The 27,053-nt window shown below is 39.5% G+C and overlaps 1 protein-coding gene across 1 annotated transcript in view; it reads left to right on the top strand.

Moving 5' to 3' along the window:
• The window catches only part of HEPHL1 (hephaestin like 1), a 79,680-nt gene that overhangs the window by 38,136 nt on the left and 14,491 nt on the right, over window positions 1-27,053 (top strand). Inside the window, exons 7-14 of the mRNA XM_002754673.6 lie at window positions 772-911; window positions 1,054-1,185; window positions 2,909-3,120; window positions 9,353-9,503; window positions 13,629-13,841; window positions 16,404-16,617; window positions 20,728-20,867; window positions 23,897-24,037. Of these exons, the coding sequence (XP_002754719.2) occupies window positions 772-911; window positions 1,054-1,185; window positions 2,909-3,120; window positions 9,353-9,503; window positions 13,629-13,841; window positions 16,404-16,617; window positions 20,728-20,867; window positions 23,897-24,037 (1,343 nt within the window). The remainder of the gene's footprint in view (window positions 1-771; window positions 912-1,053; window positions 1,186-2,908; window positions 3,121-9,352; window positions 9,504-13,628; window positions 13,842-16,403; window positions 16,618-20,727; window positions 20,868-23,896; window positions 24,038-27,053) is intronic.

Genomic DNA, 27,053 nt, shown 5'->3' with positions numbered 1-27,053 from the left:
GGATGCTGTCCGGAGGTTCATATAATGGGCCACACCCAGTGTGATTCGGGCATGCACTGGGATCATGGTAGTGGGAAGAAAAGAAAAGAAAAGATGCACAAAGAGAGAAGAAAAGGAAGAGTGCCAAAAAATTTTACAAAGTAAGGATGAATGAGTTGAGGAAAGGAAGCAGAAAAAGAAAATCTATGTGGCTGCAAGAGTGATGGTACCATTGATGGAAATAAGACAGTATAGTGACAGTCAAAATTTATATTATCATATTCACAACTTGGAAATTTGGTTTCATGTATATAGTTTATATGGTAGCACTCCATTAATTACACAGTTTGATTAACTAGACACTCCATTCCTTAATCATGCCAGATATCAAAGAGCTTACTAGATGCAGAGACTATTCATATTAGCATCAGCAAGAGAGAGAGGGATGTTTATTCTGCAGAGAAACCAGTTAGCTCCTTGTTACTTTGTAGAACACCATTCTGGGACTCTAACGTTGGTAAGTAAGGGGTTTACTTCTGCCTGCTTCAGTTGCTGCACCTCTAGGGAAGAAAGCACAATGGCTAGGAGAGAAATGAGCTTGAGTATCATCCAGCCTCTAAAGACTTTTAGGGCTGGTTGACTATTCCTGGGAACTCTGTCAAAGCCTCTGCTGTCTTTTCTGGGGACATGGGTGGGTGAGTGGGCTAAAGGTGATAGAATGAAGCTCCATAATTAAAACATTTGGTGGCTATGTTGAGAGGTGTCCTCGATCAGGTTCCTTTGTCTTTTCAGTGACTCTGATCTCTACTTCACACAAGGGGACAACAGAATAGGAGGAAAATACTGGAAGGTTCGGTATACTGAGTTTGTTGATGCAACTTTTACAAAAAGAAAGAGACTCTCTGCTGCAGAAGCCCATCTTGGAATTCTTGGTACAGTAAAACCATCCCCCATGCACTGAACCCAGGGAGATGTTTTAGCTGGGCAAATACATCTGCACAGAATGACTCTTCTGCTCTACTTCTTTCTGTCTCTTTTCATTCTCTTCTCTCTCTTCTTCTTGATATTTTTCAGGCCCAGTTATCAAGGCAGAGGTGGGTGATACCCTGTTAGTAACCTTTGCCAACAAAGCTGACAAGGTCTATAGCATTTTGCCCCATGGTGTGATCTATGACAAGGCATCTGATGCAGCCCCAAACCTAGATGGTAAGTCTCACTCTGGGCTTAGAGAGGAAACAGGATGGGTGAGCAAAACTTAGAACTAAACAGACCTCGTTCAAATGCTAGTCCCTCTGTTACCTGTCCTGAGAGCTTGGGCAATCACTTAAACTTTCTGAACCTGATTCTGTCCTGTCAAATGTGGATAGCAACACTTGCCTCACAGGGCTTTGGAAAAGGAGGGAGAGAATTTAGGACAAGGTCTGGCACATGGTAGGTTTTTAGGAAATGTTTGCTTCTTTCTTTTTTTCTCAGTAATATAGTAAATCTCAAAAGTGGGCTACTTTCACAATCACTTCTTTTTCTCTAAGATGGAGAGCTTTCCAGTTGCAGCTTGCATAGGATGCTGCAGGTGACGGCTGAAGGGAAAATCTGATTTCTAATGGTTTGTTGTGTGGTCTTTGCTCTGTATCAAATCAACACATATATTTATAAAAAACAGTAACTGTGTTTATCATCTGTTATGGCCTTTTCCAATCCTAGAGTATATATAGCACAGGATCTCTAAATGTGAAGAAGGTGCTTGTTGCCCAGTGGCTGTGGGAACTCTAATTCATCATCACACTGTTCTTGGGAAACTTCTAGTTCCTTGGAACTCATCCCTATTATTGCAACAGACACCCTGGCTTCCTGGGATACTGCTTCACACTGGAGTGTGATGCCAGGCCCCGTTGAGAAAAGATTTTGTGGTGATGGTGAGGGGTCAGAGGAGAAGGGAATGGAAGATAATTCCCTCTCCCTGGACCCATCCTCACCCTCTTTTGCTGTGGTAACAATTCCTATACCTGTCCTCTTTTCCTTGGTCAAAATACTCAAAATGGCCAGATACAGTGGGTCATGCCTGTAAACCCAGCACTTTGGAAGGCTGAGGCAAGAGGATCTCTTGAGCCTGAGAATTCAAGGTTACAGTTCTAATCATGCCACTGTACTCCACCCTGGGTGACAGAGCAAGGCCTTCTCTCTTAAAAAAAAAAAAAAAAAAAAGAAAAAAAAAAGCTCAGAATAACTGTGTGTGTGAGCAGAAAGAACACCAGAATAGACAAAATGTTTAACTCAGCAAACATATTGGGCACCTTTTTGCAAAGCACTGGGTAAAACGCAGAGTGAACCTCTGGCCTTGTCTAGTAGGAAAGATCCAATGTGTTTTTTGGCAGTATGATGTAAGGGTTAGTGCACACTCTTTGGAATCAGACAAAAACAGTTTGAATCCCAGATTTGCTGTTTATCAGCTCAGTAACCTTGAGCGTTCACTAACATCCTCTATCTTGTAGTTACTTAGATTATTTTTGAGTTAGTTTTCTATATTTCAAACTCTTTAAAGATAGGTTTCTTGGTTAATTCTTTTGGGTATCTTCTGGAAGACCAGATATAATATATTCTACATAGAAGTCATTCCAATGATATTTTATGAATTTTCATTTAATCGTTGAATGGGCTACTGTCAGTCTTTTAATATTTGCTAAGGCTGCCATTTGAGTAAGAAATTGCATGCAATTTATGAAGAAAATAATACTTTGATTTAAACTTCTATCTCATAAGCCAGCTGATTGTGGCAGTGGTCTCCTCTCGTAGGATATATGAGAGAAAAACCACTCTCCTGGTACAAAATTCTTCATCATCAGAAGAAGACACCCAGGGCTGGAAGACCCTGTCTTACCAATATAATGTTCTTGGCTGTTGCTTTGAATAATTGTTTTATTTATATCCTCAGGATTTGTGAAACCAGGGGCCCATGTTAAACCAGGTGAAACTTTCACATACAAGTGGATGGTGCCTGAGAGCGTAAGCCCAACTGCTGGTGATCCTCCCTGTCTGACCTATGTTTACTTCTCAGCAGTTGATCCAATTAAGGACACCAGCTCTGGCCTTGTAGGGCCTTTGCTAGTCTGTAAAAAGGGCGTCCTCAATGCTGATGGGACACAGGTAGGTCATCAAGTGTTGCTAGTTCTTCTCAGAGTTGTATGTGGGAGAGATCCACATAGGGCCAGAGATGAGACAGGAATAATCAGTTACAAAAAGTGATTTATCTTTCTTGCTCTTGAAGTAGACTTCTATGTAATGGAGATTTTATTTTTTGGTGAAAATTTAAGATCTAGATTTATAGTTACAAATGCCTGGCTGGGCGCAGTGGCTCACACTTGTAATCCCAGCACTTTGGGAGGCTGAGGCAGGTGGATCATGAGGTCAGGAGTTCGAGGCCAGCCTGACAAATACAGTGAAACCCCATTTCTACTAAAAATACAAAAATTAGCTTTGCATGGTGGTGGGCACCTGTAATCCCAGCTACTCAACAGGTTGAGGCAGGAGAATCGCTTGAACCTGGAAAGTGGAGGTTGCAGTGAGCCGAGATTGCACCACTGCATTCCAGCCTGGGTGACAGCTACACTCTTGTCTCAAAACAACAACAACAACCATCCATTTAGTAACCTAGAATCTCTGCTTGTTGTGGTTAGGATTTGGCGGGCCTCTTTTTCTGTGTGTTGCTTTTATTATGGAATCTTTAGAGATCCTTATGGAATGCTAATTGGAATTATTCTTCTTGGACAAGGTGTCTCAAATGTAGCCACCATCAGAATCACCCGGGGACCATTTAAACATCCATTATTGAGATACTACAGACTAATTAAATCAGAATCTCCAGATGATTCCAATGTGCAGTCAAGGTTGAGAACCACTGTGACCCCCAACTCTAAACTGGAATAATCACTGTGCCTGAAAGAACAAGAAAGCATTTAGATAACTTCTTGCAAGTCCCAGCTTAGGGATTTGAATGGCTCAACTAATTAGTGTAGTGAAGCATAGCCTTTCAAGCTATGTCTACATGATATTAAACATACTGATGAAAAGTGAAAAATCCAGTCATTTAACCATCTGTTTTACCAATCAGAAATCGTGAGTACATTTATTTAAACGGTATGTTTTATAATTTTTGGCATTGTGTGGCTCCACTTCTGGACTCAAAGGAATTTCCAGATTTAGAAAGCACAAAATATCTTGATTCTATTTGGATTTTCCTTTCCTTCCTTTCTCTACATGAAGGAACAATCCCGGAAATGTCTATTGTATGTGTTATAAGACTGAATGTTTATGCTGTGCCTCAACAAGCATGTAAGGCAAAGCAGAATGATTATCCATATTTTAAAGCTGAAGAAACTAAGGCTCAGAGACATTGTATGGAATTCCAGGAAATACAGCTAGTACGTAGTGAAAGTTGGCAGTAAAACCCAGGACCTTAAACGTCCAACCCTGTCCTTTTTCCAATGCATCATTTTGCTTCCTCACAGCTAAATACCTAAGCCAAGGAGATTAAGTGCCAGAAAAGGTTTGAAAGGCAGTTCTGATTTTGCCCCATTGTATCAATTTGATGGTACCTTTGAGATTTGCTAGAAGCACCTCATAGTATGTGGAGATTGTTGCCTAAGCCAAATACTATTCATGGTCAGTCCACTTACACAAAATTCATGAAAAAAAAAGTAACCCAAAACATCCTATACCTGTAACTTGGCTGAGAGAGAAATCCATTTGGCTAGATGGAAAGGTATATTCAGTTCAAGAGTTACTTATGAAATACCTGCTGTGCCAGTCTCTCCAAGCAAAATGGTCAGTGCCCTTCTAGGTGGGTGGAGAGATGAAAATGGAAAGAAGTGTTTGCATCTCTTTCCAGTAAATGGTCGTAAATTCTTCCAATGGTGAATGGTCAGGTGGCAGAAGGTCATTGTCTAACACCCCTGGTGCTGCCCAATAACCATTCAATCCAACTCCCTATTCCCTTTGTTATTTCTTTCTTTGCATCCGCCTATATATATCTCATACTTCTTAAGAAAATAACTTGACTTATGAAAAAGTAGCAAAAATTTACCAAGAATCCTAATATACCCTTCACCCAGATTCATCAACATTTTAAAATCTCATTTGCTTTATTATTATCTATCTTTGTTTTTATGGATTTTTTTCTGAACTGTTTGAGAGTAGGTTGCAGACACAATGTCTGTGAGCGTGTATTTCCTAAAAACAAGAACCCTCTCTGACATAAAGTAAAATTATCTGAGTCATAAAATTAACCTTGATGTTATCAAATTTACTAAAATTTTGCTGATTGTCCCATTGATGTCCTTTATAGCAAAAGAAAAACATGTTTTTCCTGGCCAGGGTCTGATCTAGGATCACGCGTTGCATTGAGCTGTCTCCTCTTTTCCCCATGATTAATTTCTTAAAAAATATTTTATTTTTGGCTGGGTGCAGTGCCTCAGGCCTGTAATACCAGCACTTTGGGAGGCTGAGGCAGGTGGATCACGAGGTCAGGAGTTCGAGACCAGCCTGACCAACATGGTGAAACCCTGTCTTTACTTGAAATACAACAAAATTAGCCAGGCATGGCGGTATGTGCCTGTAGTCCCAGCTACTCAGGAGGCTGAGGCAGGAGAATTGCTTGAACCCAGGAGGCAGAGGTTGCAGTGAGCTGAAATCATGCCACTGCACTTCAGCCCGGGTAACAGAGTGAGACTCCATCTCAAAAAAAATTATTTTTAATTTTTGTGAATACATCTATATATTTATGGAGTGCATGAGATATTTTGGTACAAGCATGCAGTGCATAATGATCACATCATGGAGGAGGGGGTATTCGCCCCCTCAAGCATTTATCCTTTGTGTTGCAAACAATCCAGTTATGTTCTTTTAGTTATTTTCAAATGTACAATTAAGGTGACTATAGTCACCCTCCCCATGATTAATTTTATCACAGGGTACCAAGCATAATTTTTCTCAAGTGCAAATAAGATCAAGTCACTTTCCTGTTCAACATCTCCAGTGGTTTCCTATCACACTTAGAATAAAAATTTACACTATTTAGACATGCCCTGGACTCTTGTTCCCACAAGTGGCACCATGCTCCCTCATGCCCCTTTACTCCATCCACATTCTGTTCCTCTTACAGGCCAAGCTTGTCTTTGGCTTTGGGCCTCTGTGCTAGCCTCTTTATGCCTGGAGTGTCGTCCCCTGACCTTTGCATGACTAGCTCTTCTTGTCACTCCTCGGAGAAGCCTTCCTTGGTCACCAGGCTAAAGTCACTCTCTTTTATATCACCTGATTTTACTATCATTTACCACCATAAGACAGTTTCCTTGTTTATTTATTTGCTTATGTGTATGTAGTCTGTTTCCTCCTACAAGAAATTAAGTGCAATGGAGCAAGGACCTTGTCTATCTTCTCTTCCTTTCCTTGAACAATGCATGGCACATTGTTGACATTCAACAATTATTTATGGTTGAATAAATAATATACAGCATAAGTATTCTTTTCCCCAAAGTTGAGAAGTTCAGTTAGCAGAAAATCCCATATTATACACATCTTAAACATTGTGTGGCCTACAAACAAACTCTGAAAATTCTGGGATGACCTTATTTGCAAACTCATTTTCCTTATCCACATTTCAATTCTTAAAGTTGTGTGATGGGTTATGGTTTAGACCTTCCACTTTCCTTCCCTGCTGCTGTGGGAACCTACTATGCACTAACTTATATGCTTTTCACAAAATAGTTGTGTGCTGCAGACACCAGCCACTACTCAGATGTTCCATATGCACATGGAGAAAGAGACAGAGACAGATTTATAATGAGGAATTGGCTCATATGATTATGGAGATTGATAAGTGTCAACACCTGCAGGCTGAGTCAACAAGCAGGAGACCCAGGAGAGCCAATGGGGTAGCTCCAGTTAGAAAGCTGACAGGCTCAAGAACCAGGAAGAGCCAACATTTTAGTTTTAACATAAAGGCAAAAAGAAGCCCAAGAACCAGGAAGAGCCAACATTTTAGTTTTAACATAAAGGCAAAAAGAAGCCAATGTCTTAGTTCTAGGGCAGTCAGGCAAAAGAAATTCTCTCTTACTTAGAGGAAGGTGAGCCTTTCGGTTCTTTCTATTCAGGCCTTCAACCAATTGGATGAGGTAAACTCACATCAGGAAGTGCAATCTGTTTTATTCAGTCTCCTGATTCAAGTATTAATCTCATCCCAAAACATCCCTCCAGAAACACCCAGGATGATGCGTTAGCAAAAATCTGGGCATACTGTAGCACAATTAAATTATAAATTAAACATCACACAGGGTTCTGTCACCTTCCTGCTAATGTTTTCCTGGGCTAATTTAGCACTGAGGACGTAATATTTATCAGGTGTTGTGTTGAGTGTGTTAGCTAAGTCATCTCATTTAATCATGATGTGGGGAATACTGTCACCCTCATCTGCAAGTGAAGAAATTCGGGCTTCGAGAGGATGAATCACTTACTCCAGGCTTCACAGTGATGAATAGAAGAATAACATTAGAACCTAGGTTTTTCTGTTCACATAGCCCATGAGCATTTAAAATATATATATATATTTTTCTTTCTTTCTTTTTTCTTTTTAAAATTATACTGTAAGTTCCGGGGGTACATGTGCAGAATGTGCAGGTTTATTACATAGGTATACATGTGCCATGGTGGTGGTTTGCTGCATCCATCACCCCATCATCTACATTACGTATTTCTTCTAATGCTATCCCTCCCCAATCCCCCCAACCCCTGAAACTCCTCCCCTAGCCCCCCACCCCACAAACCCGGTGTGTGATGTTCCCCTCCCTGTGTCCATGTGTTCTTATTGTTCGACGCCCACTTATGAGTAAGAACATGCAGTGTTTGGTTTTTCTGTTCCTGTGTCAGTTTGCTGAGAATAATGGTTTCCAGCTTCATTCATGTCCCTGCAAAGGACATGAACTTATCCATTTTTATGACTGCATAGTATTTCATGGTGTATATGTGCCACATTTTCTTTATCCAGTCTATCATTGATGGGCATTTGGGTTGATTCCAAGACTTTGCTATCGTGAACAGTGCCACTATAAATGTATGTGTGCATGTGTCTTTATAATAGAATGATTTACAATCCTTTGGGTATATACGCAGTAATGGGATTGCTAGGTCAAATGGTATTTCTATTTCTAGATCGTTGAAGAATTGCCACACTGTCTTCCACAATGGTTGAATTAATTTACCCTCCCACCAACGGTGTAAAAGTGTTCCTATTTCTCCACATCCTCTCCAGCATCTGTTGTCTCCTGATTTTTTAATGATAGCCATTCTACTGACTTGAGGTGGAATCTCAATGCGGTTTTGATTTGCATTTCTCTAATGACCAGTGATGATGAGCATTTTTTCATATGTTAATTGGCTGCATAAATATCTCTTTCTGAAGTGTCTGTTCATATCCTTTGCCTACTTTTTGATGGGGTTTTTTTTTCTTGTAAATTTGTTTAAGTTCTCCTTAGGTTCTGGATATTAGCCCTTTGTCATATGGGTAGACTGCAAAAATTTTTGCCCATTCTATTGGTTGCCGGTTCATTCTATTGATAGTTTCTTTTGCTGTGCAGATGCTCTTAAGTTTAATTAAATCCCATTTGTCTATGTTGGCTTTTTTTTGCCATCGCCTTTGGTGTTTTAGTCATGAAGTCCTTGCCCATACCTATGTCCTGAATGGTATTCCCTAGGTTTTCTTCTAGAGTTTTTGTGGTGTTAGGCCTAATGTTTGAATTTTTAATCCATCTAGAGTTAATTTTTGTATAAGGTGTAAGGAAGGGATCCAGTTTCAACTAACTGCATATGGCTAGCCATTCTGCCAGCACCATTTATTAAATAGAGAATCCTTTTCCCATTGCTTGTTTTTGTCGAGTTTGTCAGAGATCAGATGGTTGTAGTTGTTCTTTATGAGGCCTCGGTTCTGTTGCATTGGTCTGTATCTCTGTTTTGGTACCAGTACCATGCTATTCTGATTACTTAGCCTTGTAATATAGTTTAAATTTACGTAGCTTGATGCCTCCAGCTTTGTTTTGTTTTTTTCTTCTTAGGATTATCCTGGCTATGTGGGCTCTTTTTTGGTTCCATGTGAAGTTTAAGGGTTTTTTTCCAATTCTGTGAAGAAAGCCATTGGTAGCTTGATGGGGATAGCATCAATATCCATGATGAACATCTTTTTTTTTTTTTATTTTTACTAGAGATGGGGTTTCACTATGTTGGCCAGGCTGGTCTAACTTATTAATACTTTGTGTGAACTTTGAAAGAAAAGCAATTCCATAAATTCCTCCAAGCTGCATTTTTTATGTATTCATTTCTTTCTTCTCCATAGAAAGGAATAGACAAGGAGTTTTACCTACTGTTCACAGTCTTTGATGAGAATCTGAGCAGATATTTTGATGAAAACATTCAGAAGTTTACCTGGCATCCCTTCAGCATTGACAAAGAAGATAAAGAGTTTGCGAAATCCAACCGAATGCATGGTATGACAAATGACTTTCCCTCCTATAAATGAAAGGCTTACTTGCATTCAAAGTGAAAAATGATTGGTGTGTTTTAATTACCTTAATTTTGGCTTCTTGGATATTGTTCTTGGTCATGAGTAAGTTATTTCATGCCTTCAGCTTAGATGATATGGTGAAAGCTCCCAATCTCTCAGAGACGTGAAATTTAATACTTCTAGAACATTTTATCCACCTCAGATGAAGGAACACAAAATTTAAACTAGCAGCCGGGCATGGTGGCTCATGCATGTAATCCCAGCACTTTGAGTGGGGCTGAGGCAGATGGATCTCAAGGTCAGGAGTTTGAGACTAGCTTGGCCAATATGATAAAACCCCATTTCTACTAAAAATACGAAAATTAGCTGGGTGTGGTGATACACCTACAGTCCCAGCTACTCAGGAGGCTGAGTCAGGAGAGTCACTTGAACCCGGGAGGTGGAGGTTGTAGTGAGCTGAGATTACGCCACTGACTCCAGCCTGGATGACAGAGTGAAACACCATCTCAAAACACAAAAACAAAACAAAATTTAAACTAGCTCAGTTCACAGTACATCATAAATGTAAAACTTACTGACAAACTACTCTCCCTTGGGTTCACAATAACATGAAATCTGATAACCAGTGATAATAGGAGATAATCATTACATAGCAAAGTGTCTATAATTAAGTAGTATGAGTGACTGGTGTGTGTTAATTTGTGAAATACTAGTTGTTCCTATCCTATATCTTCATTTGGGAGGAATTATTTAATTCTCCTTCCCTGTCTGTTTGTATTAAATGTTACAATAGCCAACCACTAATTGCTTGTGAGTAACACAGGATGCTCATTACTCTTAAGCATATTACCTAAGGTAGCAGAGTAATGAGAGTCCAAACTCAGAGCCTACAAGACGGTGCAGTAATAAAAAGTTCAATGAAAGTGCCTGAAGCAAGTAACATGAGACAACGGGTGCTAACCATCTTATTTTAGGACCCAACATAAAATCTTCCTTTTTTTTTTTTTGAGACGATGTCTCACTCTGTAGCCCAGGCTGGAGTGCAGTGGAGTTATCGTGGCTCACTGCAACCTCTGCCTCCCGAGTTCAAGTGATTCTCTTACCTCAGCCTCCAGAGTGCATGCCACTGCACCCATAAAATTTTTTGTATTTTTAGTAGAGACAGGGTTTCACCATGTTGGTCAACCTTGAACTCCCAACCTCAGGTAATCTACCCACCTTGGCCTCCCAGAGTGCTAGGATTACAGGCTTGAGCCATCATGCCTGGGCCATAAAATCTATTTATTGCCTTTTAAAACATTGTGGAAGAATAACAAAATAGCCCTTAACCTCCCTTTCTTGCATGGAAGTCAAAAGTATTCCAAACTTACAAGTGCCCCACAGCAACGGGGTCACAGATCCTATGGTCCCCGATGCTCATTTCCAACAGAATCCCCTCTTGTGCCAATGGAAAGCACAGAGTAGTACATTTTCAGTGTCATCTTCTACAAAATGTTTTGCTATAATTGAATATGAATATTGTTTCCAAACTTCTTAGTAGACAATCAAATAGGAAAATTAAGGTAGAAATAAGGAAATGAAGCAGTTTCTTGGTGGAGAAGCTAATTGTAAAATAAATTTATCATCAGAAAGGTCTTTATATAGAAAATAATAGGCCAGGTGTGGTGGCTAATGCCTGTAATCCCAGCATTTTGAGAGGCCAAGGCAGATGAATGACTTGAGGTCAGGAGTTCAAGACCAGCCTGGTCAACATGGTGAAACCCTGTCTCTACTAAAAATACAAAAAATAGCCAGGTGTGGTGGCATGCACCTGTAATCCTAGCTGTGTGAGAGGCCAAGACAGTAGAGTCGCTTGAACCCACCAGGCAGTGGTTACAGTGAGCTGAGATCACGCCACTGCACACCAGCCTGTGTGGCAGAGAGAGACTCCATCTGAAAAAAAAAAAAAAGTAAAAAGAAAAAAGGAAAAAAAAAAGAAAGTAATGAACAACTAAATGAACTACATCAAATCCAGCCCCCACCCTGTTTTGGAAATGTGAAACTACTTTCATATTTAGAAATATGATATATAGTCCAGGCACAGTGGCTCATGCCTGTAATCCCAGCACTTTGGGAGGTCAAGGTGGGAGGATCACTTGTGTCCAGGAGTTCAAGACCAGCCTGGGCAATATAGCGAGACCCCATCTATACAGAAAATACAAAATTAGCCAGGTGTGGTGGTGTGCATCTGTAGTCCTGGCTGCTACTTGGGAGACTGAGGTAGGAGGATCTCTTGAGCCTGGGAGGTTGAGGCTGCAGTAAGCGTAATTGCTCCACTGTACTCCAGCCTGGGCAACAGAGGGTCTCAGAGTGAGACCCTCTCTCTCTTTAAAAAAAAATACAGGATTAAAACAAAGTTCAAGAGAAATAATGCATCTTAATTCAAATGTCACGTTAGTTATAAATTAAGTTCTAGCCTCAGTCTTGCTTGCATGGGGTGGAAGGAAGACAGCAACAAAGCCAAAAAGAAAGGGTCTGACATGGTACACAGTGCTTTGTGTTGTGTTTATTGTATGGCCTGTATTCAAAATGTTTGTGGACAGAAAGAATGGATGAGTGAATGATGTAGAAAGAGAAGCTTTAAACAAGCATTCCAAGGCAAGAGAAGATTCTCTACCAGCCAGCCAAGGACTGAATTTATTAGCAGCTTAATTTATACTCAGACCTCATTAATATTTTATGGACAAGATTTAGATCATTGATTTGCAAAGGCATTATCAAAGATTTTTTTTCCTGAAAATATGTCCTTCTCAGAAGCGCCAGAATTTCTTGGAATTTCTAGTAATAATTCCAGATCTAAGTACAATTACCAAGTACCATTGTACCATTGGTTCTGCAGACACAGAAGTATTAGGATAGTGGAAAAGTAATTGCAGTTTTTGCAATTACTTTCAAGAGCAAAAACTGCAATCAGTTTTGCACCAACCTAATAAAAAGTAATTTTATTTGATAACAGGATTATAACGGAAGGTCATTCATGGGCATGATAGTAGTTCCTTCCTGCTGGAGGCTTGGTAGACAGTAGGAGATGGGTAGAATATTTATTTCTCCAAGGGACCTCAATCATGAGACACAATTATGTGCATTCACCAACCAGGCATTGCTGTTATATCATGGCATTCATCACCATAGGGTGAGAGAGTGATTTCTAAGTTCTTCTCAAGGCACCGCTTCAGATAGCCACTATCAATGGATTGGGGTTGATGTGAAAGATAAAAACAATTTTCCACTTTGGAAGCACAGAGGGTCTTCATATCTAACTAATTATTATTTATTAATAAAGTCCCTCCAGTAATTTTACTGGGATAAGGAAGTACAAGTTATCATACAGCAAATTTATTTACTCAAGGACTAACCTCTTATAAACGTAAGTACCCCCTAAAAAATCCCTTTCCACTGACCACACATGCAAATATTATGTCAATTGATTAAAAAATCTTTCAAATAATGCAAAATCCATGTAATCAGTAAAAGCATGTCTGACAACTTCTAGAATCAAATGCAAAGCCCACTGGCAAATGAGGGTCTGGTAGAATTCAATGAATTAGTAACTGAGGAAGAGACTTTTAGCAAGGGAGGTCATAGGAAAAGAACCTCAAAAGACAATGATTTTCATATCAAGAGCCTTAAGAGAAGAGTATGGGGAATTGGTGAAAATAAAATGTTTACAAGATGCTCTTTATAATCTGCAAAAGTAAAATGTAAAATGAAGGATATCATATGCCATGAAACAATTTTGTCAGAAAAATTATTTCATAAAACAATTTTATTTATTCCTTAGTAAGTATTAGAATTAGTGTCTTTGCATGTGCGTCGTTAAAGGTAACATTTTAATAATTTCAGTAATATTTTCATTATTCATGGTTAATTTTGGTCACCATTTTACGTGAATTCACCGTGTGTCTTTTCTCTGGTACTGTTTATTCTCTGACAACAAGGATCTTTTGTAAACAGTTTACATATTTGAAGCTCCCCTGCCCCATACACACTGATAATTTTTCACTAAGATGGTGTGTTTTCAATATGTCTGCATAATTACAGTGGGCTCTATCTTTCTTCCTCCATTTAGCTGTTAATGGCTACATGTATGGCAACCAGCCAGGCCTAAACATGTGTAAAAAGGACAGAGTTTCCTGGCATCTGATTGGGTTGGGCACTGACACCGACATGCATGGAATTGTTTTCCAAGGGAATACCATCCACCTACGAGGGACTCACCGAGACTCCCTGGCCTTGTTTCCCCATGTGGCCACAACAGCATTCATGCAGCCGGACCATGCAGGTAAATTTGCTGGGTCCATTTCAGGTGCCCAGATTTCTACCTTCAGGCTCATCCTCTTGGAGTTCTCCCGCAGAAGAAATTGATAGACTTTGTATACTTCAAGTGGTATAGAAATAGATATAGTCTTGATTAGAATCAGAGAATCCTGACTATATTAGTCCAAACACATAGTATAAGGGACAGAGGGGAAATATCTAAAATAACATCCACAAAGCAGAAGCGGGAGCCCTCTAAAAGTCTTTGTTGTATAAATCCTAGGAGAATATTCATAAACATTCGGCCCCATAAAGTGGATATGTTTTGCTCTCATTGAGCATAAACATAATTTCAGTTGCTTCTCTGAAGCATCTACCAGGCATGGACATCACATTGGATGCTTCCAGATTACAGATGTAGCCATAACTGCAGGCTGGTCTCTCTTCCACAGGTACTGATAAGAGCCTCTTGATTTGGGGACTTTTCTATTTTCATTCTGTTGGGCACACTTGGTTTCCCCACAGGGCAAGCTGCATCAGATCTGGAATTTATGGAGACCCCTATAAAATGCTAGTACCTGAACTTTTTCTCTTAGATTCCAAGCTAATGAGATAATTGGGGCATTTTCATAAAATATCTAGAGCAACACATGGTAGCATATGCTAACTACTGAATGAAAAATGAGAAGAGCAAGCCCCATAGACATTGAACATGTTTTTCCAAGCCAACTTTTCCATCAGTCTTAAGAAGGAACCAATTTGCTACCTAAGATTAGTACTTAATGTTCACTAAAGCTGTTCTACTTCTTTGCTTTCCACTGGAACTGCAGTTTAGATGTCTCTGTGTCATCAGTTAAGAACTCAAGGCTTGGGCTTCAAAATCTTTGCTGCCCAAGGACTGCCTGAAACTAGGAGCTCCATAATCTTTGCTGTGTAAACTTCTCCTAGGGTCCAATCTCTGTGTATTAGTATAGCTGATCAATTATGAGTTTCACTAATCAAGGGATACCTTAGACACAATGTTTTGTTAAAAAAATACACTCTTCAAGACCAAAGGGGGGAGGGGATTTGAAAATAGCCAAATCGGTTTATTCTATAGGAATAGGCACTCAAAGTTTGAGATGCCCAAAATAATTTTAGAGATGTAGCTACTTATTCTAGTGCTTTGATAATTACTCATGTGTCCTACAGGCTTCTAAAGAACTTTACGACAGTGTTTTCCAGTATGTTTGGTGACAAGCATAAATCTGTGACTGCTTAAAAGCTTAGTAATTTCACCAATTCCTGTCCTTTATCTATAAGCCGAGAAGGAGGGTGCTCAAAAGTGGGCAGACTGTACACTGCAACTCAAGCATTTCCACATTCCTCTATTATTATCATCATCATTATTATTAATTTTCTTTTCTTCTTTGTGCTACCTTGTCTAAGATCCTCTTTGTTCTTAGGGACAGTTCCTCAACTGTTGAAGAACCATGATCAGCACATAAACAATAGGCTGCCTGGAAAAAAACAAATGCAGAGGGCAGCCTTTCCAAGTCTATCTTCAAAGGTGTCTTCTCTGTAGTTTTGTATAAAGACCCTTCCTCATGTGTCCCCATCAGTGCCTGAGTGTGCTTGGGTACCCATTGAATCAGCCTCCTGAGTTTTTGCTCATCTAAAAGGAGTAACTTGGAGATATTTAGACAACAGAGTTACCTGTATAGCAAGATAGAATATACCTCTGTACATTGTATAAGGTTAATAATGAAAGGCACACTCATCCCTCACCTATAAGATCAGAGGCTACTAGAGAAAGGGAAGATTTATTGATCCAATATTTTCATTGGGAGTTAATATTTTCAATAATTTTATTTGTTTTATGTGATTTTATGGTGAGTTCAGTTAAGAAATATCTTTCTGATGCCAATGCATCTAGAAAATTCATTCTAAAAATTACATAATTTTTGGTCAGACATGATTGTTGGTAATATGTAGAAAAATCTAGTTGTTTTTCTCTTTTCTTTTTCCTTTTTGTTTAGCATAATGTAGACCTACCATTGGAAATGAGAAACTTCTTTGCTCAAGGGCTTAATGAAGCAATACATTTGGCTTTATTAATAATAACACCTGAGATATTTATTGCACTTTAAAATTTATGAAATCCTTTAGGGCAAAATACTCATCAGAAATGTGGCTTAATTTGAATCTTGTCTAGGATAATCATCTTATGGGTAATTAGTTCTTTTTAAACTGGGCTGGGCTAAGATAGTTATATTTATTGATGTTTTTCCAGTACAGACTGTCTTCTAACAAGTGTGTGTTACAGGGAAGACCCAGAGAAGTCATTTCTTGGTAGCAATATTGTTAAGTTTTTTTTATTATTATTACAAATGAATTTTAGACAGTGCCTTTCTCTCCACAGACGTAAACATATTTAGAGTAATTTATTCCCCTTGGGGTCTGATTTTAAACTACTAGACAACTGGTATTTTAAAAAGTCTTCCTAATTGGTTATTCTGGAATAAAATACGTAGGTTTGCTAAAAAACAGACCGTCATCAACAAAAATACCGAGCACCACACGCAATGCCGAGCCATTTTTCTTGCAGGTATTTTCAGGGTGTTTTGTGCCACCCTGCACCACCTCTCGAGAGGCATGGGTCAGATCTATGAGGTCAAAAGCTGTGGCAACAAGGACACTTCTGAGCAGCCGTACGGGATGATAAGAACTTTTTACATCGCCGCTGAAGAGGTAGAATGGGATTATGCCCCTAACAAAAACTGGGAGTTCGAAAAGCAGCACTTGGACGCAAGAGGGGAAAGGTACCACAGGCGCCGCCGCCATGGCTCTTCGGTGGGATTGCGCATGCTCCGTACGCCTTTAGCAAGCGTGGCTCCCTGCAAATGCCCTGGTTGTGTCTGTACAGTTCTGGCAGGCAGAGACTTTTGAGGCCTTGCCTTGCAAGAGACCCGGAATTGGGGTAGGAAGAACAGGTCTCTCTACTACACCCTATGTCCAGAAAGCCTGCAAGACTGGTCCTCCCTTAACAGTGCTGTTAGCCAGTGGTGCATGCCCAAGACTCAGCAACAATCAGGCCAGCAGACCTGTGAGCATTGCTCCTCCATGAGGCTAAGCCCAGAGTCCTGGAACCAAGTTCCCCAGGGTGCACTGGGATGGAGTTAAGGGAGAAGGCAGGTGCAGACCACAGACCTCCTCCCCTAGGGATAATCCCCTCCCTCCACAGCAACCCATTGCCTGGTATTACTGTTCTGTTACGCAGATGAGGAAACTTGGGTGCAAGGAGTTAAGGCGCCCAACTAGCCGCTAGCAGAGTAGAACTGAACATAGATTTTCTGAAGGACAAATCTACATTCTCTCCAGCACACTACATTGTCCCTCCTGCCCCAGTTCCTCTTTGTTCTTTATTGCCACCTACTGCCAACCCTGCCACCATACTCCCCTCCCCACACCTCATAGAAATCCTCTGTGGCTGCGATACAAACACTACATGCTACTGTTCCTATCTTAACACATTTGTTTATTTTCTTATTTATTGGCCTTTGTTTTGAGAGGCCATACTTATGGAAAAGAGAGTATAATGGTTCTACCTTCTGGATATATTCAAAGTAATTTATTTTTTATTTTTATTTTTTAAGATTTCCCTCAAGAATAGCAGAATTTTAAATCCATTCAATTACTCACTAACCTATTTGTTAAACCAAACACCTGTATTCTACAAAACTAGTGCTGTCAATATAAGCTGAAGACTGGTGCTGGTACAGTGGAAAATGAAATGAATTCCAATTTGGCCTTTTCTAAAATGATTATTTCACTAAAAGTCTACTATAATTAAAGAAATAATTACATAATAATTTTGTCATGTATATGATCTTAGCCCACGAGTATATAAAAATATAGCCTTAATGATTTTCTTACAACTAATATTAACTCCTACTTTAAGTTTCTATCCCAAGGGACTAGCAGGAAGGTCTCACTTCAGTCTTCTGGGACTCCCTTCCTAGTGACATAGAGAGATGAAAGGTGTCACTCTGATTCTTGCCCATAGACAGATAGAAGCAAAGTGGGATAAGGACATGTTCTCATATTCAAAGTACAAGAAATGCCATAGATAACAATTCAATACAGAATTGAAATGGCAGTTCTCCCAGGGCACATCTGAGGCATGTCTGTAGATATGAGCCCAGTGACGTGTACCCCTTTTGCACCCCAGTTCCTATGCCTCTGTCCCTTGCCCCGTGGTTATGTTAGGAGCCCATCTGGTTTTTGAACCACTTGTGGGTACAGGCTGTCCCTGAGACATTTATTGTCTTGGTTAGCCCAGGCCTTCTGCCCCACCTTGGGACCTTGAAGTCTTTCTTTGGGGCTTCCTAAGAACATGCTGGGAAGGCCTCAGCATCTCAGAAAGCCAACAAATGGGCCCATCAGTACAATGTTTGGGGGAAGTTTGTGCAGTGGGAAGAAATCTGAAAACAGAAATTAAGTTGCTACAAAAAAATATAGTTGTATTCCTAATATCCCTGAGCTTGTAGACTGATACATGTGTGATTTAACCATCCTGAGATTCTCCACAATAAACCACTGCCTATTGAGCAGCCACTGCGGATCAGGCATCTGCTAGGGTTTTTACAAACCTTATCTGACGTAACCCTTTCAACACACTTGACCTACTCCATCAGCTTTTGCTCAGCATCTCTTGCACCATTCTCACAAGATGATGAAAAAGCAAGTGCTTACATAGTGCTAAACACAGTCCTGACATGTGCTTTACAGAGATTAACCCACATGACCCTCACCTCAACTCCATGAGGTAGAATTACTATCAGCCTGTTTTGCAGTGGAGAAAGCTGGGAAACAGTAGAATGTGGCTCCAGGTACTGCACTGGTCACTACCACATGTAACTGGTACTCCTGAAAAATGAAAGTAGAAGAAAATTTCTCTACCCTTTGAAATCATACAGTCTAGGGTAGAAGTGTACATGCATTTATTAAATACCTACTATGTGCTAGGCATTGTGCAGTGTGCTGGTGACAAGGTCCTTTCCCATGCAGAATTCCTGGTCCATGGTAAGACTTTAAAACAAGTATATGGAGTGAGGCAGCCACTATAAGAGGGGAAGTATAGCATGCAGAAGCACACAACCCTGTCTTGGGGAAAGGTAGGGAGAAGGTCGGTAGTCAGGGAGGGTTTCTGGGAGGAAGTAGTCTTTGAGTTGGGACATGAGAGTAGTTCATTTGAAGAGGACAGAAGCATGTTTGTAGCAGAGGGAACAACCTGTGTAACGGTCTGGAGGTGAGGGAGAGCACATCACATTGAAGAGAGTGAATGTTCAGAATGACCAGAGCATAGAGTGTAGGAGGCAAGTGTTGGGATATGAGGCTTAGGAGGTGGCAAAGGCAGATAGTGAGGGAGCTTGCAAGCCAAATTGAGGTGTTTGGTAGGGGGAAGTTATAAAACAGCTTAAAATCAGTGTGGTTAAATGTATAGCTTAGGATCCCTCTGCCTGCAGTGTGGAGATAGAGGGTAAGGAGGAGTACAGGTGGCAGGAAGAATGGTTAGGAACAATTCCACCCAACACAGGTGAGTAAGGCAAGTGGCTGAGATGAGAATGCAAGCTCCCTCAGTGGAAGGAGATGGAAGGGGGTGAGTTTCACTGTATTTTAGAGATAAAATTAATAGATTTTTAAAGTCTGTCTTTTGTGATGCTCTGCCTTGGTGATAGATGAAATGTACTATATATGTACAGTACATATACAGTCTATCCTCATTATTTGTAGATTCTGCTTTAGCAAATTTGTCTACTTGTTAAAATTTATTTTTAACCCCGAAATCAATTCCTGTGACATTTTTGTGGTCATATGCAGGTACATGTAGAGTGGCAACAAATTTACATTGCCTGATACACACATTTTTAGCTGAGGTCAAACAAGGAGTCTCTCTGCCTTCTTGTTTCGGCTCTCAGACTGTAAACAAATGTCATTGTTTGCACACTATTTAGTGCCATCGTTTTTGCACTTGTGTGCTTTATGTTGGTGCTTTCACTGTTTAAAATGCCCCCCTAAGTGGAGTGCTGAAGCAGTGTCCTGAGTGCAAGAAGCCTCTGGTGTGCCTTATACATGTGAGAGGGGCTTTGTTCATGTATCAGTTATAGTGCTGAGTTCAGTGTTAATAAGCATAACAATGTTAATGCTACTGAGCTCAGCAATATATATTAAATAAAGTGTCTTTTAAAAGGAACAGAAATAAAGCAAGGTTATATATTGATCTGTTGATGGTAATATTGTAACCAGAGGTTTGCTGGGACCTAACCCTATGTTTCCCCTAGGAACAATGGTTCAGTCTTTATTAATTCCATTATCACAATGACTTTCTAGAACATAACTATGGTGAATAACAAAGTATCAACTGTATCTGTCTATATTTGTACATGGGTATATGCACAATACATGACTATAGTCCCTGAGATCTTTCAAAGTGGAAACAGAAAGATGCATATGAAATCTGGAGAAACTCAGGGTGGTAGAGGGTGTGTGTGTGTGTGTGTGAGAGAGAGAGAGAGACACCCATGCAGATGCATGTGTGTGAGGTTAGTTGTTCCCAGAAAAGAGACACAACCTCAGAGTGTCCTTTGGAACCTCTAAGGTTGGCCCTACTCAGCGCCTAGTAGAAAATTGCAACAGTGATTTCCAAGGGCAGGCCATGGGCTGGTGCTGGGCTGCCCATATCAGAACTCAAGGAGCTTTAAAGTGCAGATTTCTGGCCTCATTTTCAGAAAATCTGGTGCAAAAGGCCAGCTCCGAGGGAGCACTTGATCACAGCCAGGTTTGGGGAGCACTTCTCCAGAGTACTATTGAATCACTCAAAGATTTTCTGCTTTCTGAAAACTTTAATTTCTGATGCTTCTGATTTGCAGACATGGAGATATATTTATGAACCGCACTGAAAATTGGATTGGCTCTCAGTACAAGAAGGTGGTTTACAGGGAATACACGGATGGAGAATTTGTGGAGATCAAAGCCCGACCGCCACGAGAGGAGCACTTAGAACTCCTGGGTATGGCGCACATTTCAGGCATACACTGTCAGCCCCAAGCATGTGCATGCACACACATTTCCATCCGTTCTCAGACACAAGTCTAACATGTGTTCTGTTAGACTTGTAAAGAAACAGAGTAGCTTGACTGCATCCATCCAAGTGCTATATCTTCCTGCTCTACCATTATCAGGGAGAGTGCTGAGTGCTCAACTCATAAGAAAAGTAGTCATAATAAGACTACCAGATAACTCACAAACAGGAATCCATGACATCAGGACAGTCTAACTGGTGTCTGATACCCTAAAGCTTCTTTCCAACCCCTCTACTGAGCCAGAAAATTTTAATTTGAAATAGTTTGCTTTTTCAGAACAGCAGGCAAAGTGTTTGCATAACTTTTTAAGGTCCTCAGTTATCCATGCATAGTGCTATTGCAACACACCATAAAAGTATTTATGACAAAGAGAAGCCCCTATGTGAGATGGGGCCAAGGGAGAAAGATCTGGCTTTCTCCTTTGAAAGGTCCCTCCCAGTTCAGGAGACCCTGATTCATGGCCTTCTCAGAACCTGAGCTTCCAGACCTGGCAATCAGATAAGTTCTTCCTGCTTTCTTTCTCCATTTTTCTTCATGGCAAGTCAAGAGCTCTGACCCCATCTTGGGGATAAGATCTTAAAGTAGAGGGCAAATCTAAGGGACTTTTGGAAATCCTGTTCCACTTTTTTTTTTTTTTGAGATGGAGTTTCTCTCTTGTTACCCAGGCTGGAGTGCAATGGCACGATCTCAGCTCACCACAACCTCTGCCTCCTGGGTTCAGGCAATTCTCCTGCTTCAGCCTCCTGAGTAGCTGGGATTACAGGCACGCGCTACCGTGCCCAGCTAATTTTTTGTATTTTTAGTAGAGACGGGGTTTCACCATGTTGAGCACGATGGTCTCGATCTCTTGACCTCGTTATCCACCCGCCTCGGCCTTCCAAAGTGCTGGGATTACAGGCTTGAGCCACCGCGCCTGGCCCTTGAGCCACTTTTGAACCTACAAGGTGACCTATATAAACAGTATGGCTTTATACAGTGCTTTCCGATATTAGAATAAGGCCCTATAACTCCTAGCTTGATAAATTATTAACTTAAATGCTCCATCCATTTAATGGACGTGGGGGTGTAGTAGACCTCACACCTCCACAGTCTACTAACATTCACAGATAAGCTTGTCTCATCAAATGAGTGAGTCAGCCCTGATGGGCTGCAATGTCGACAGAACTTTAAAGACAAGGTGCTCGTTCTGCTGAGGTGCTGGTCCTGTTGAGGGGTTTGAAGTGTGCCTTTAAGGCTCCTTGGTTTGGTTCTTCACTACACAGATGAGTTGACTTTTTGAGAGGCAACCCCATCAGCACTTCAGTCAGAGGAATGTGAGTCCTATCTACTCATTTTCTGCAGCTCAGGGAGAGGCTTGGGCTCCTCAAACTGGGCACATGGAAGGTGCACCTCAGTTCATTACTATTCCCTGACAGCACTCTCTTGCACTTTAAATCAGTAGCCATTTGCTCTTACTCACCAGTACAGCAAGGCATGTGCAATTTAGGTGGTAATAAGTACACAAATAATGATTTTAACATATGCATACATAGGCACTTGTTTGTAACTATACCCAAATATACTATTTAAGAACATGCAAAGCATTTTCTTTTTCCTTTTTTTTTTTTTTTAGCCCAGCCCACTTGCCTTGAGATTTTCTTTTCTAGCTTTGTCATTAAGGGGAATATATGAGTGCTTTTTAGAATTTCCTGATCCGTGTTAAATATTTTAAGAAAATTTTATTTCTTTATTTTAATTTAATGTATTTATATTTTAAGAATATTTTAAGAAATTGAGAGGAAATAGAAAATAATAACAGTCTAACAAATGTTAGTTTTATATATACCTTTCTCAGAAAAGCAATTAAAACCATGGTGTGAATCAGCAAGGAATGTATAGGTGTGAGCAGACCACCAAGTGTGAATGTAGAAACCCCTCAATGCACCAAATACTCTAGAGAGACCCACAGGGATCAGGCACTTCTGAAATGGGAGTCTGCTCACCATGAAGCAGTGCACAAGGCATGCCGCCACAGGCCCTCTCAGTTGGGTGTCGGCTCATCTCCATTGGAACACAGCCTGGTTGCTTCCAATGGAAATGTACACACCAGAGGAGCTAAAGAGCGCTTGTCTTCTTGGGATCATTGTAGTGATCCCAGAGTCAGCTACTTAAGAGTCTTGATCAGTTCCACTTGCCTGAAGACTGCTTTCCTTTTTCCTCTTTCCTGCGTGCAAATAAATCTGCTTTGCATTATTAAAATATACATACATATTTGTTACCCTTGGGTAAATAATAGTTTACTCTGTAAATATTGTAAATTGTTAAACTCTGTTGAGAGTTAGATGTGTATTCATGAAGTCACTATATTAATCATGAATTAATACATAATGATTTCATTTCACTCTGATCTTTCACATTGCCTTTATACACATTGTTTCATTGGAATTCATTATTACTGTCATCCATTTACCAGATAATGAACAATTTCAGACTTATCAAAGGTTATACACCAGGGGATTACAACTGAAAGTCACCATATCATGTGGATATGGCTTTTCCTGGAGGTGATTTCTCAGTAGTAAAAAGTTAAGCATTTTCTGAGTACTTATGGTGTTTCAATGCACTGAAGTAAGCACTTTACCTACATCATCTTATTCAATCCTTACTAGAATCCTATGTGAAAGTTATTATTAAACCAGTGTTACAGATGAGGAAACTGAAACTTAGACAGATTACATCACTAACCAAGGCCTCTTTAATAAATGAAGGAGGCAGAATTTAAACCCACTGATAAAGACTACATGATATTTAATACTACACAATGTTGCTCTCTAAAGTGAAGTAGATTTATATATACCTTTCTCAGAAAAGCAACTAAAGCCAAACTATTTTATTTGGCTAATTATCCCCTGTACTTAAATTACATAAATGTTGAAAGAGCAATAATAATGCACACAGGCCTGTGTTTTGCCTTTAGGCCCAATGATTCATGCCGAGGTGGGTGACACCGTCCTGGTCATATTTAAGAACAAAGCCAGTAGGCCCTACTCCATCTCAGCCCAGGGTGTCGAGGAGGTGGATAGTGGAAAGCAATTGCAAGTGCCCATGACAAAACCAGGTAAGTTGCATCAGAGGTCTGCTCCATCTTGAAGAGGAACACTGGAGTCAACTCTTTTCTGATTTCAGAGGGGTCTTAAAGAGCTCAACTTCATGTCAGTGTGTTTTAGCCATCATCTAGTCACTCTGGTATAAGATCATCATTCATCCAATGGCCAAATGTTTATAGAATTTCTAGGGCTCCATTAGGGACCCCATTATCAACATCCTCCACCAGAGTGGTACATTTGTTGTAATTAATGAACCTACATTGACGCATCCCTATCCCCTAAAGCCCATTATTTGCACCAGGGTTCACTCTTGGTATGTACATTCTAAGGGTTTTGACAAATGCACAGCAAGTATGCACCATTGTAGTCCTATAAAGAATAGTTTCACTGCCCTAAAAATTCTCTGTGCTCTGGTGTTTACTCTTTCTTCTCCCTTAACCCCTGGCAACCACTGATCTTTTTACTGTCTTCATAGTTTTCCCTTTTCCAGAATATCATGTAGTTGGAATTTTATAATATGTAGCATTTTCAGATTGGCTTCTTTTACTCAGTAATATATGTTTCTTTCATGTTATTTCATGGCTTGATAGCTCATTTCATTCTAGTATTAAATAATATTCCATTGTATAAATTTACCACAGTGTATCCACCTGCTTATCAAAAGACATACTGTTTGCTTCCAAGTTTTGGCAATTATGAATAAAGCTGCTATACATATCTGTGTGTAGGATTTTGCAAGGACATAAGTTTTCAACTCCTTTGGGTAAACAATGAGGGCATAATTGCTGGATCTTGCTGGATCGTATGCAAAAGTATGTGTAGTTTTGTAAAAATCCACCAAACTATCTTCCAAAGTAGCTGTACCATTTTGCATTAAATGAGAGTTCCTTTGATTATGCTCAGGGAGAGAATGATAAATAAATAAATAAGTTCCTATTGCTTCATATCCTTGGCAGAACTTGGTGTTTTGGATTTTGGCCATTTTAACAGGTATCACATCTTTGTTTTAATTTGCAATACCTTAATGATATGTAAGGTTGAACATCTTCTCACATGCTTACTTGCCATCTGTATATCTTCCCATCCGTATGTCTTTCATAGGACAAAATTTTTTAGTTTTAATGAAGTCCAGCTTATTGTTGTTTTTTTTTTCATGGATCGTGCCTTTGGTGTTGTATCCAAGAAGTCATTGCCATACTCAAGGTCATCTGGGTTTTCTTTTCTGTTATATTCTAGGACTTTTACAGTTTTGCATTTTTATTTAGGTCTGTGATCCATTTTGAGTTAATTTCTAGATTCATTTTTTTCCATGTGGATGTCCAGTTGTTTCAGCATCATTTGTTGAAAAGACTGTCTTTTCTCCATTGGTTTGCCTTTGTTCTTTTGCCAAAGATCAGTTGACGATATTTACGTGGTTCTGTTTCTAGGCTCATAAGTCTGCTCCATTGATCTATTTGTGTATTCTTTCACCAATACCACACTGTCTTGATTACTGTAGCTTTACAGAAAGTCTTAAAGTTTGGTAGTCTCAGGCCTTCCACTTTGCTCTTCTTCAATATTCAGTTGGCTATTCTTTCTTTTGCTTCACCATATAAACTTTAGAATCAGTTTGTTGATATTCACAAAACACTTACTGGGATTTTTACTGGGATTGAATTGAATCTACAGATCAAGTTGAAAAGAACTGACATCTTGATAATATTGACTCTTCTGATTCATGATCACAGAACATCTCTCCATTTGTTTAGTTCTTCTTTTACATCTTTTATTATAGTTTGGTAGTTTTCCTCATATTATTTTAGATTTGTACCTAAGTATTTCACTTTTTGAGATGCTAATGTAAGTGGCAATGTGTTTTTAATTTCAAATTTTGCTTGATTATTGTCGGTATATAGGAAAGCAATTGAGTTTGGATATTAACATTGTACTCTGCAATCTTGATATAATTGTTTATTAATTCCAGGAGGGGTTTTTTGGTCACTTCTTTCAGATTTTCTATGTAGACAATCATGTCATCTGCAAAAAAAGATGATTGACTTCTTCCTTCTCAATATGTGTGCATTTTATTTCCTATTCTTGTCTTATTGCATCAGCTAGGACTTCCAGTAAGATGTTGAAATGCAGTGCTGAGAGGAGATCTTTGCCTTGTTCCTTTCCTGACCTTAGCAGGAAAGCTACAAATTTCTCATCATTCAGTGTGATGTTAGCTACAGGATTTTTGTAGGTGTTCTTCATTAAGTTAAAAAAATTTTTTCTTCCTAGTTTGCTGAGAGTTTTTTCAAAAATCATGAATAGGTGTTATATTTTGTCAAATATATTTCCTGCATCTATAGATAGCATTAGGTAATTTTTTATCCTGTTGATGTGATATATTACATCGATTGCTTTTCAAATATTGTCTTATTCTTATATAGCTGGGCTAAATCCTGTTTGGTTGCAATATATAATTCTTTTTGTACATGGTTGGATTCAATTTACTAATATTTTGTTGAGGATTTTTGCATCTATGTTTGCAAGTGATATTGGTCTATTCTCTTCTTTTCTTCTAATGTTTTTGTCTGGCTTTAGTATTAGAGTAATGTTGGCCTCATAGAACAACTTAGAAGTATTCTGCTTCTGTCTTCTGAAAAACTTCATGAAGCACTGGTATAATTTATTTTGTAAAATTTTGGTACAATTCACCAGTGAACTTGTCTAGGGCTGGTGATTTCTGTTTTAGAAGGTTATTATTTATTTAATTGCTTTAGTAGATATAGGTCTATTTAGATTGTCTCTTTTCTCTTGTGTGTGTTTTGGCAGATTATATCTTCAAGAAATCAGTCCCTTTCATTGAGGTTATCAAATTTGTGGCCATAGAGCTGTTCATAATGTTCTTTTATTATCTCTTTTTGTCCATGGGATCTGTAGTGATGTCCTCTCTTTCATTTATGATATTAGTAATTTCTATCCTCTCTCCTCCTGCTATTTCTTCTCTTCCTCCTTTCCTTCTCCTCTTCTTCTCCTCCTTCTTCTTTTCTTCTCCTTCTT

The sequence above is a fragment of the Callithrix jacchus genome, chromosome 10 (assembly GCF_049354715.1).
Source record: "Callithrix jacchus isolate 240 chromosome 10, calJac240_pri, whole genome shotgun sequence".
Classification (NCBI taxonomy): Eukaryota; Metazoa; Chordata; class Mammalia; order Primates; family Cebidae; genus Callithrix; species Callithrix jacchus.
This window is presented reverse-complemented; position numbering and strand designations above follow the sequence as displayed.